The sequence below is a fragment of the Chelon labrosus genome (assembly GCF_963514085.1).
Source record: "Chelon labrosus genome assembly, chromosome: 13".
Taxonomy (NCBI): domain Eukaryota; kingdom Metazoa; phylum Chordata; class Actinopteri; order Mugiliformes; family Mugilidae; genus Chelon; species Chelon labrosus.
In genome coordinates this window covers 20,278,327-20,290,847 of record NC_140346.1, presented here as the reverse complement: position 1 = coordinate 20,290,847, position 12,521 = coordinate 20,278,327, and the positions used below count along the sequence as shown (strand labels likewise).

The 12,521-nt window shown below is 41.7% G+C and overlaps 1 protein-coding gene across 1 annotated transcript in view; it reads right to left on the bottom strand.

Moving 5' to 3' along the window:
• The window catches only part of igsf9ba (immunoglobulin superfamily, member 9Ba), a 71,884-nt gene that overhangs the window by 10,895 nt on the left and 48,468 nt on the right, over positions 1-12,521 (bottom strand). Inside the window, exons 6-13 of the mRNA XM_084559341.1 lie at positions 10,491-10,632; positions 8,883-9,028; positions 7,563-7,705; positions 6,225-6,365; positions 6,020-6,139; positions 5,727-5,877; positions 3,369-3,492; positions 1,952-2,127 (exon numbers count right to left, since the gene is read on the bottom strand). Of these exons, the coding sequence (XP_084415467.1) occupies positions 1,952-2,127; positions 3,369-3,492; positions 5,727-5,877; positions 6,020-6,139; positions 6,225-6,365; positions 7,563-7,705; positions 8,883-9,028; positions 10,491-10,632 (1,143 nt within the window). The remainder of the gene's footprint in view (positions 1-1,951; positions 2,128-3,368; positions 3,493-5,726; positions 5,878-6,019; positions 6,140-6,224; positions 6,366-7,562; positions 7,706-8,882; positions 9,029-10,490; positions 10,633-12,521) is intronic.

Here is a 12,521-nt window from a genome sequence, read left to right as displayed (position 1 = left end):
ATATTTCCACAAGGACCAAAGCGGAGAAGTAGCACGGCTAAAATCAATGATTTACTTGATTTGAAAGACACAAGCCTCACTGAATATGCAACCCCACCACTGAACCACTTGACCTCAGACTGAATACTCGCAGCCAGCTTCACTTCAAAATCACACGGACGTAAAGAAAACTAAAACAGTCATTTTATCAGTTTTTTTGTGACTTGACTCCTTAAAAAGAATCACAGAAATGCTCTAGTCTTCTGTACAACGTTAGAGGATAAGACCTTTTACTATCTGTTCAAATGTTCAGTTAATCAATCCACAACTGCTGTCCATTTTATATGTTTCAGATATATGTGATAAGCCTCCAATATTTCATTAATAACTGAATTGTGGAGCAAGGCACGACAAAGCAGAAACCCTTTTGTCCACTGCCATCCATCTACTGGCTGACATCCGAGTGTGTGAATTAGGTCAGAACTTTCCAAGCCTCATTTAGCCTTTGTTGAATGAAAGGAAGCTTTTCTTTTGTTGGCATCGTGGAACACAATCCGTGTTTACACTGCACAAAGCCGTGAATGCAAAGACATTACTGCGGTTAAGTCCCTGAAATTACGTTTTCTTTAATCGACAACTCTCCGGTTAATTTTATGGATTTAAAATAATAGTAATAATAATAATCAAACTAAGTGCAGAGCTTCATTCAAAACTTTCACTTCTTTGTTATTTTTATTGTATTTTTTTGTATTGTATATTTTTCTGGCCAAGACATTAATTTTAAATACGACACACATTTAATTCAGCCTCAGTTTCCCACATTCAGCTGGGTTCACTGACGAGCCGTTCTTTAAAAATACTTTTCTCTTTGCAAACATGTTGACTTGTCAAACACAGGCGGGGCGAATGGCGTTAATAAGACCGTTGGTATTTCTCAGGCTGGTACATGGGCACACCTAAATGGAGCGGTGCCAGCACTGAGGTCATTAGCTGCACCTGTGTCTTTCCTGCTTTCAACAGATTATTAAAACGTGTCTGCTACTTAATGAAAATGTGAACCTTGAAGTCCAGCGCGTCCCCTACCTGCCTGATAATCTCAGGCGCGTACGCTGCATGTCAGATCACATCTGGTCTGCTTAGTCATATCATCACTAACACTGCGTGGATATATTAGTTTATCTATCAAAACAACACCCTCTAACAAGAAGGCAGACAGACCTTGATTTATGAGCAGTTTTAATCACCAGCAGAGCGTTATGCACGCAATTAAAACAGAGTGCTTTAATAAATGAGAATAAAAATGCTTAAAAGTATGAATCTGGTTTCTTTGATGTGAAGAGGATAATAAAATAATTTGATCATAATAATTCAATCTAACTTTTAAATTTATGATTAAACTGGTTCTCTTGCTTCACATAATAATTATGTATTTGCATCTTCTACTACAAGGACACTGGTGCTTTGACGCATATTTTTTTTGTGTTAATGGCTCGATTAAGCATCTGTTTAGAAAAAATATTAACATTAAGAACCCAAAATGCCCTCCTAAATTCACTTCTGGCTCACACACTAAGCCAACACCCCAGGATAAATCATATGTAGCCTGAAAGCTGAGACTCAGGGTTTAAAAAGCCCACGCAGCTGTTATAGCTGCAATTGCTTGTTGCTTGGAGCGCAGACAAGTTACTGAGAGTGACTGAGATGAAAATGCAAATGTGCAACTTTGACCTCTCATTTGGATTTTCGCAGTTTGGAGAAATCTGGAAAACAGTAAAAGTGAAAGTGACGGGAAGAGTGAAGGATTTTTGAGATAATCTACATGAAGTGATTCATCACTAGAGGGCAGCGTTTTCCATATGGAGACTGATCATATTCTAAAATTATAAATAGAGTCTCGGCTCAGTGCACCTCAGCGGGTTCAGTCAAGAAGCGGTAAACATGTTTGGAACAACCTTTGATTAGCGGTGCCCACCTGCAGTGTTGACTGTCACAACTTCACTGAATGGGCCCGTGCCCAGTTTGTTTTGTGCCAACACACTGAACTGGTACTCTGTCCCAGGCTCCAGCCCTGGCACCACCAACCAGGTCTGAGCACCAGAAACCGGCATCGAATGCCAGTCGTGAGGACCGTAGTCCATTCTCTTTGACCTGGGGACGGAAATGAGACAAACAGAATAATAAATACAGAGCAATTAAGGTAAAATGATGAAAAAAGTCTTGTTTAATCACATGGCAGTTTGCAGTGAATCTGAGACCTGCTAGAATATATAATACTTCTTTAAAGCGCCTGAAGGACCTAAAGCAGCCTACTGGTCTTAATTTTTTGAATTATGAACCCCGACGGCCCCTCAGGTTCTGTTTCAATGTGATGGAGGAAAACTTTTGATGAAGCAGCTTTTAATTTCATGCTCAAAGGATCAGAGAGCAGGAGAAAAGGTTTACACCTTTAGACCAGGTTTTGTTTTATTTAACCATTTATTTTATTAAATCATCTTTTTTTTTTTACAGCATCCTATCGATTTGTTTTCTTACGGTCATTCATCCATTTTGTATGGATTTTAAGCTATAATTATATAATTTTATTGATTTTGTACAGGTCTGTGTTTTTCCATTTGATTTTATTACTACAATATTGTCATTTATTATTTCGCGAGTGCACTCAAGTCAAATTGTACTGTCTCATCTTGGATTTTTTAAATACATCTTTTATACTTCTAACCTTTAAGATGACTTAACGGCCCACTTCAGAAACAAAGACAATAAAACGTCTAAATTTTAGCCTTTACTCCAGTTATATTTATATTTTGTTATATACCGCTATAATTTAAAAAAAGTGCATTGGCCATATCGGTGAAAAACAACTTTTTTTTTTTTTTATTTATCATTATTTTCTATCATACAAGCGTTATTATTTTGTGTGTATATCCATAATACTACACTCCATGGGACCATAATGTGTCTGGCTCTATAATGTGAAAGGTACTTAATATATAATAATCTCTCACTGAGGAAATTACAAAACTTTGACTCACATATTTAAAGTTCCAGCCCCATATGAAGTCCCTGTCTTGATTTCATGCATTGAAAAGTCAATAATATTCTCTTTCCTGACCAGGCGAACATGTATGAAGCTGGATGGGATTGTTCTGCACTAACGCTCCATTATGTTCCCAGAACGCATCATGAATTATTCACGTCAGCTAAATACCCAGAGAAATGAGCTGTCAAAACAATTCTGTCGAGAGCCTCTGACTGAATTTCATCTTTCATCATCATCATCAGTGGAAGAACGGCTCCTGCTGTATGTCAAACTGCGCCGATAACTTCATGTGGTGCTTCCACTTCGACAGGCTGCCGCCATTGTTTTAAAGTAAACTGAGAGCACTCACACTGGACCGTACCACACAGAGAACGTCTGTTCGAAGCCGCCATCATAACCCGGTTCCCAGGACACATTAGCAGAGGTTGTTGAGGGCAGTACATGGATATTGCCAGGAGCGTGTGGGCTGGTGCCTGAGTGGTTCAGAGACAGAGACAGAGTGGACATAAATATATAATGCACATGTACTCACTTACTGATCAAGTATACAACCATGTTCACTTATTATTTAATGTCACTGGGAAGTAATTAAGCTGTAAATATCCTGTTTATGTGAACGTTTCACTCTCATGTCTGACTCTGAAGTAAAAAAAATGCAACTGATGAGTGTTTTCATCCTGAAAACATTGCTGCATCATGCGTCTGGCATCTCTCGGCGGGCGATGTGACGCAGGCAGAGGTGGCGACCAGCGTAAGGTCAAGTTGGAAAGCGGCAGAGCTGTCTGCAGCTCCGCTCATCCCACCCACCTAACAGCTGTGCAGCGTGGCCCAAAGCCAGTTGCTTCACACCGGGACAAACAGGAGACCTGAGCAAGGTCTGAGGAGCACAGCTGTCTGCAGCAGCCTGTGACACCTGCCGGCTGACACTCAGGAGGGAGCCCTATAGCGACTCCATGGGACTCAACTGACCCGCTCACTTTTCACAGTCTAGCAGATGTAATGGAACGGTTCACTTTTATGGCTCTCGGATCTGTTTGCAAAACTTGCTGCCTTCAAATGGAACGTGTGACCTCCCGGGAAGTCGTGTTTAAGCGGGAATCATCGCTACCATTGCTGCTAGGCAACCGTGGCTGTCTAGAACTCACGGAGGCTAACAGTTAGCAGGCTAATGACAAGGTAAGCTAATACAGGAAATGAAAAGAGGAGGCCACTGGGGATATTGACATTCAACTCAAACATATTTTAAAATTACAAAACCTAATCTGACTTAATTACAATATATTAATTTACAGTGCACCTGCGCCGTTTCTGGAAACAAGTCTACGTAGGTGCTACAACTTGATTTGAAGGCAGCAACATTAAGCTAGATTTAAAGATAACATAGCATAGCAAAAGAGTTAGCATAAAGTATCTTAATTGTTTTTTCTTACGTTTAGTAAAAACATAATTGATTTTTTTTTTTTAAAAACCTTTGGAGAGTCATGCTGTGTCCACCTATCCTCAGTCTTTACACTAAGCTAAGCTAAGCTGAGCTAACTTTTAGCAAATAGCTAAAGACATCAGAGTTGTGTAAATCCTCTCACTCCTTAGTATGAAGGAAAACAAAAACCTAAAATGGATAATTTTTTTAAACTAATTTATAAAATGCTTATGTAAAAGTCTGTTAAGGAGATACTATTGTTTTTAAACAATATTTAAAACAATAATCCAGTAATAAAGTGCAAGCCTTTGGCCCAAAGTCCACAGTTTGACTTTTGTTTCATTCCATGAACAATTTTATCTTCAGGTTTCTTGTCAATTAACAAAAGTGAGATTGCCAGAAACACATAACTACTCTCCTATCCAGAAATATTTAGCTGAACTGTACCTAGTTTAGCAGATTATTCCATTTCCATTACTTAATTTTTGTACCTAATTAGCAGCTAAATTACTCAGCAGTTTGCGTCTTCTTTTAAAAGCCTGGACAAGAATCTGAAAATCAAGGCGCACATTTACTAAATATTTAGAGAAACGTGTAATTCTCATCATTTGCCATAATTATATTATCATTGAAGCCGTTTTAAAACGCAGCGCAATTTACAAAATAGCTGCTATTATAGCCATAGAGACGCTGTCACACTTGAGCAAGCGAAAGGTATAATCAGTGCTACATTATCAATTTTGTATCACAACGATTACAAAAGGTACTTAAAGGGAAAAGCCATATAATTAGATAATAGAATCAAAAAGGTGCAATTTTATTTTTTGCATCTTTTCAAACCCACTCTGACTTTTCTAAACGAGATAACAAATATAAAGATTGACCTAACAATTCAATCGTTGTGAGTCAGGACCTTCAAAAGCCGTGTTTGAACTTTATAATTTGCTTTGTCAACACTCCAGTCAATCAATATTCAGGTAAAAAGATGTCCTTCGTCTCTCAGCAGACAAAGGCAGTGGTGTTTTAGCAACAGGCCGGATACCGCACACTGTAGTTATGGATTCAGGCTTTGAATTAACTGTATGAAGATATTTCAGATAAGATCAAATTAAACTTTAATCAAGCCCATGGGGGGAATGGGGTGGAGGTGAGGAGTTTGAGGGATGAGGGTCACCTCTTCTTCCAAGCAAATCACTCAAACCACACAGCAGAGTGGGATCACAGTGAAACTCAAAAGAAGAAGAGGTGAAGAGCAAACTGAGAGCGCCGTGTGCAGATGGTTTGTACCGATGACTAGGATACGCGTGCTGGCAGTGATGCTCGTGACCACATTGGTGGCTACACACTCCCATTCTCCATGGTCCTCCTTGCTGAGGGACACAAACTGTAAGCTGCCACTGGGTAGGATGTTGTGCTTACTCCTGCTTGGCTTCCCCACCTTCAATGGACATGGACATTACAGGGACATGGTTAAGCAGTTGGCAAACAGATATTTCATCAAAGTTCATCAAAGGTAAAAACAAACTTATATGTTATTTTATTTCAGGAGATTTGTTGCGGTGTGTGTTTTTCTATGGCACCTTTCTCCAGGTGATGGTTGGTATATCAGGGTCTCCAGAAGCAGCACAGGGGATTACTAGCTCTCTCCCAGCCTCCTGACGGTACTCCCCCCCAGGCCTCACATTAAAGTAAGGGGGATCCTTGACAAAAACACACAAACTAATAAGCGGAAATACACATAAACTAAACAACACAATAATAAAAAAAAAAAGAGCAGCAATGTACCTTTAGCACCAAAGTGGCAGGGGGGGACATGCCCATGGTACCCAGGGCGTTGTAAGGCACACAGGTGTAGGTGCCCAGGGAGTCTTCTGTGGCCTCCGCCACCCGGATACTTCCATCTGGCATCAAGCTCCAACCGGGGTACTACAAGACAAGGGGGGCATCTGAAATGCTTGATTTCAGGGGGTTTTCCTGAACTCTCAGGGTCCCATCTAAATGTTTCTGAACTGCACGAGAAAACAAAGATCCCCAAAATTCTTTTAAATCAGATGAATAGAGAAGAAGAAGTTTATTTAATACAGACAGAGAAAGTAGATAAATAGAGCAACAGATGGAGAGCTCTAAAACACAACGAGGGAGACACTGTGTCTAGGGGGCAACATTTAAAAGGACAATGCTGAAATGACAAAATAAAGCGTTGTTAATAGCTCCTGTATTAATTGCTTTACAGCGTGTGTGAAAATTGATTGCGGTGGAAGTAGGACAAAGATCTTTAACTAGTACAAAAAAGCAGCAATGCAGAAATGCAAGATGAGTAAAAGTTCATAAGTATCATCTGCAAAATGTCTTAGAAGTAGGCAACATTACGTAGATTTAGCTCGGTCGCTTTAGCTAATGGTTCACAGCATAAGGCTTGGGCGCCTCCAAAGGGGTCACAAGATCAATCTTAGGGATCGTAAAAAGCGTATCATAACAAAATATTGGTGAAATGAACGAGTTTAGCGGCAGATAATACGTTATTTAGAGGCTGCGTTTCGGTGCCCCAGTCACTCCTTCTATATGGATATACGCAGATCTAAATATCTGAAGAACGACTCCAAGTTACACCAAAGTTATATGGGTGAGTAAATGATTGTATTTTATGCCAGAAATAAGGTCCAGATTGTAAAAAACAGTAGTTCCCCTTTGAATTTCAGACGGTTTATACCTTCTTAATAGTTTAATCTCTTTGGGCATCAAATGGTTACACAAATTAAACTATCCTTGAAGGTTAGAGGGGAAACGTCTCTTTGAGAGAAGGGAGAAGCTGCTTTTTTGTACACAAACTAAACAATGCAAGCATCCGGCTCCCATCATTTTGTATCATGCTTGTTTTTTTTATGTGTTTTCTGAAAAGATGACAGATAAAAGTGGTGCGGAAACATAAACAAGCGTTAAACGTTCTTCGTGTAGTTGGGTACAGGGTAAATTGAACTTATAATAAATGTCCACTTCCAGAGCAATGAATCAACTGTAATCAAGTTTGACTCTTTTAAAAAGATGCCAATAACTGTTCTTAAATGTTTACATTACAGCCATATCAAACTCTGAGAAAGCAAGAAAGCCCTGTGGCGGACCGACCTTTTCCACTCTTAACGGATAGCCGTCTTTCTCCCACTTCACCGACGTCACGGGTGGGTTCGCGTCCACCGGGCAGCGGATGATGCCTGGCAGTTTCCGTGGGACGTAGATGACCGGGGGCATGTTGATCACTCGGGCGGGGTCTGGTGGTGAAGAGAAGACCAGGGTCACGCATGCACGTTCACGTCGAAATCGACATTTCACAAAAACTCATCATTGTCCGAGCAGGATATTAGTGTCTTTCTTAGAGAGAGCATAGCAGGTCATCTGCATAACAACGAATGTTATAAAAAATACAATTTAATACACTAGTTTAATCCAATTCTTCTAAATTTATTTAAAATAACAGCAGCTTTAATATTTGAGAAATATATTTTACAAAGGATTTTCCCATGACTGAGGGACATTATGGGGAAAATAACATCTTCCGTGCTTGGACAAAAAGGGGGTGCTGAAAGGGGAATTAGAGGAAGAGAGATTAGGCGACAGACTGCAAGAGAGTTTAAAACATAATCTCTGCACATGCACGAGATGTGGTGCAGCATTACAGCATTACTGTGTGAGGTGGGGTTTTGAGGTTCAATGCATATTTCCCTCTTTATGAATGTCTATTAATTGTATTTCTGTCATTGATGCTTCACACACAAAGACAAGAGTTTGCTTTGCATGTGCAGCCCAGGCCACCGGTTTCATTTTGGTCAGCTGTATTTGAGGCCAGTGATGAAATCAGTGGCTGCAGTGCTGTGAATCCCCCCAGCTCTCTCTCTCTTTTCTCTCTCTCTCTCAAACTGTAGCACAATAATCAATGACCAGCAGCAACTTGGGAGCAAATTAGCTCCGCACTGAGGGCTGGAGATGAAACGTCACGCGGCCGGGAGTGGCGTTCCTCTCTCATCAGTACCAGCTGATGTACGGGGGACGTCACCATTTCGTGTAGCAGGGGGCCAGACTGAAAAAGAGACCAGGAAAGATGGAGTCTGAGGACGAGTCTGCCTCCATCTTTGTGCAGAGACATGAGGCTGGAGTCGGATTAGATGATAATTCAATCCTCAAAATCCACTGAGAATAAGAAAACAGTCACAGAGGCTCAGTCAGAGCGGTGAAGGGGGGGTACTCTGCCGCCTCCCCGCAACACCTGACCTTGAAATTCAAGAAGGTTACTTTGCGTTACAGTCGTGGAGCAGCGCCGCCAAATACTACAGCAGCCTCCATGCTGCTGCTGCTGCTGCTGCTGCTGTTCCCTTCTCCTCGCGCAGCTCGCTGTGCTTGTGCCGTCTCCCCACCCCTCCCCCTCCACTTTGTTGCCACGGTAACACTCACACTGAACAGTCAGGTAGGCCGATGCCGAGGGCGAGATGCCGAGGCTGTTGCTCGGACTGCAGGTGTACTTCCCAGCGTCCTCCGGCTTGACCCGGAAGATGATAAGGGTGCCGTCGATGAGGATGCGCACTCGCAGCTTCAGGTCACTGCAATGAAGACACAGATGTTTTGTCACATCGCTGAGACACACCAACAGGACAGGGCAACACGTCTGCTGCTAAGTTACATCAGGGTGCCATAAGAGAGCAGCAGAGAGTCAACCAGCAGCCAACTGAGAGGGATCCGGAGAGCACAGGAGTGCAGAGACTCAAATCAGTCTGCCATAATCGCCAACCGGTGCAGACTTCATGTTTCACCCCCTGACACCGTCTCAAATGAAACACATTTAAATGTTCTCCTTGTCCACGCCATATTACGTCATCATTTACAATGCATAAGAGTCGAAGCTCAGACTGAAAACACCTTTAAATAAAGCAGGACCGCTTTATTTTATGTTTAACTTCAACAAATTTAGACTTTACAAATGCTTAATTAATTATTTAAAGACGTCTGCAACTTAATGACCTGACTCTGACTGATTGGACACCACTTCTGGAAAAGAGATGCTTAAAAATCAGCTTATTAACAATTTATTAATGGATTACAAACATGTTTTTCACACCCTGGCGTCACACACGAGTACAAGATGAGTAGCAGTAGTTTAAACTTTACCGAGAAGCACAGATAAAGAATAATTTAAATAAAAATAACACAAGAAATTTGAAGTGTGCCAACATCTGTGGTGAAAAAAATCCAGGCAGCTAAGAAGTGTTACCTCTATAAAATAGTTGACTAGCTGTATATTTAAATTCATAATGTGTTTGAACAGTGTATGCAAAAAATTCTTTGCTGTAAGTTGGGCAAAGTGATAAATGTGTCTTGTTCCTGTCAGTCAGCAGTTTGCTCTCACAGCATTTTTAAATCTAATTATTAGAGGTCTGATAAATACCAGCTCCTCTCTCTCGTTGCTCAGCTCGAAGTATAAACTCTTATTATAAAGTGACAGCAGTTAAATATTGTACAGTCCCCTCAAGTAAATCTCACCTATCCTGCAAAAAAATGAGATTGACAGCACTGTTTGAAATTAGTTGGGGCACTTCCTCTGCTGATATCCCTCAGACACTTGTTTTCACCGCCAGTCAAAACCACATTCACTTCCTCCCCACTTGTTCTGTCTGTCACTTGCTCGCTGTAAAAACCACTCTCGGACTCTAAAGACCTGCTCTGGGGAGCCCGCAGAGGACCTGGCTATGCTTCAGATCATCACTGCATGAGAGGCATAAGATGACACAAGGAACCCGAGTCATGTGACCGTCAGAGAGAACTGACTCGGCTGGCACGCTGCAGACGGACCACCGGCAGGCCTGCATTTACTGCCTCCGGGGTCGCAGCGGGACGGCACGCACAGTCGCTCAAAATAAAACACAGCGGCGTGCACAGAGGCACAAAAGCTCTGGGATGAAGGCCTGCGCGGTGGTGGTGATCTGAATAACCAAGTCTCTTAAGGTCTTAACTTGAGACAAAGCCGGCGCCGCTACAGTACAGAAGTGAACTCGATCATAACTTTACTTCTTGAAGTAGACGTTATCCTCTTCCCAAAACCAGGTGTAGGTCAGGTTGCCGGGATACGCCTCCGCTTGGCAGGTGAAGAGTGCATTCTGGGATATGTTTACAGTGACGTTTTCGGGTGGTGAGACGATGTATGGAGGCCCTGAGGGAAACAGAAGACAAGAGTTACGGGTGTCGTCCGGCGGTACGGAAACTCTCAACGCCACTTTAAAGCTGTCACCTGTCAAGTTGATACGGTGAACTTGTTGGTAAACAGTTTACTTCACACATCCAGCAGTTACAGAGGAATATTAGGATTCATTTGGCCAATTATTAAGTCCAACTTTCACTATTTTATTTTTAGCTCCATTTTTGGTCTCCACCAGCTATGAAGAGTTATAATATCTGTCTCTTTAGCTGCGTGATGCGCCATCATGTCTCTAACTTCTACCAAATGCTTAAAATGCATCTAAAATTTAACATTAGAATAAAAATTAAATAGAAATTATAGTATGCAGTTCATTCTTTGTATAAACCACCGCTGACACTGTATTTAAACTCACCTAAAACCTGGTTAAACCCAGTATACCACATGCAGCGCTCACAATAAAGTGGTTAAAATCTATTAACCTATTTATTACTAAATATTAGAAGCATCAGACTGGATCTACATCATCACTTTCATTTAAAAAAACATCAAACTCATCAACAAATACTGTATACAGATGAAAAACATTAGTTTCCATCCTATTAACGACAGTTAGGCTAGTTTAGAGCTTCAGTGTTGCATCGACTCGTCAAGTCGTGGGACGTGCGCCTCCCAAGAAATCAAACTAACAAGAAAGCAGCTATAATTGGTCCAAAATGCATTTCCTTCTCCACGTCTCCAAGTGACCAGACAAGCACAGAAAACTCTCCGGCCTTCTTCCCTCCTACACACCGTCTACTCAGATGTGATTTCATTAAAAGTGACGGTTGTTCAACACTCATTCACTCCCGACTCCAGAAACTCCGACTAGCCGGTGCAATTACAGAACGATGGCAACGATTCAGCGCACAAGTATGAATGCTTACAACAACAGAGTAGGCCGCGGCGTAGGCTCTGCACAGATCCGTCGCGGGAGACTAAACCGAGCTTTAATACTCAGGACACGTTGAAAGCCACGTGTGCTTTAACGTAGTGCAACCTGGGATCTTTTTGGAGCCTAAACTCATTAAAGTGGCTGCTAGAAATGCTCCATCGGGTTTCTTTAAGTACAACTATAAAAATTCAAAATGTGCTCGATTGTGTCAAAGAGTATACAGTTAAAGCAAAACCTACTCTACAACATATTCATGCCTGAGCTGCTTTCACTCTGGAAGTGTCAACTTTTTTCTTTCAGCAACAGATCAGAGTGAGGAAAAGCACACGCTGAGTATTATTTACAATAAATCACCGCAGCCTGATGTAAAATACAGTGAGCAGCCAGCTATTGTGACCTTAATAGTAGTCGGTGTTGCGGCTCACGCGTGCTTCACATTGTAACCTCTTCATCCCCCGAGGTGCTCCAGGTTTGCTCTTAACTCTCAATAAAACCGCAGAAGCCATGAAAGGTAAGCTGTCTTTTATGAGCGGGCCCAGATACAAGCCTCCTGGTTATTTTCCTCTCAGCGTGCGCGGCTTTATGCGTCAGGTGGGGGCGACCGGCGGCGCCGTGCGAGCGTCTCACATAACAATTAAAAACAGATCACCGCAGCGAGAATCAGGACTCCTCAGATGTCTGCGTGTTATTGCTCTGGATGTGAGTTGTAATCACATCTTTTATTTCGCTGCGCTTTTTTTTTTTTTTTCCTTTTTCCAAGGCAATATTCAGAGAAAACATTTTGTTTTTGTGGCTTTCTTATTACCGCACCGTAGATTTCTGCATGTGCACTCCGCGGTGTAACAGATTGGCCTCCTTTGTGCATCCTGCAGGCATTATTCAGACATCAATATGACAGAGGTCGACAAGGTTATCAGTGGCTGAGATTAAAATACTGTAACCCTTGCAGCCTCCTGAAAGAGGTGAACAA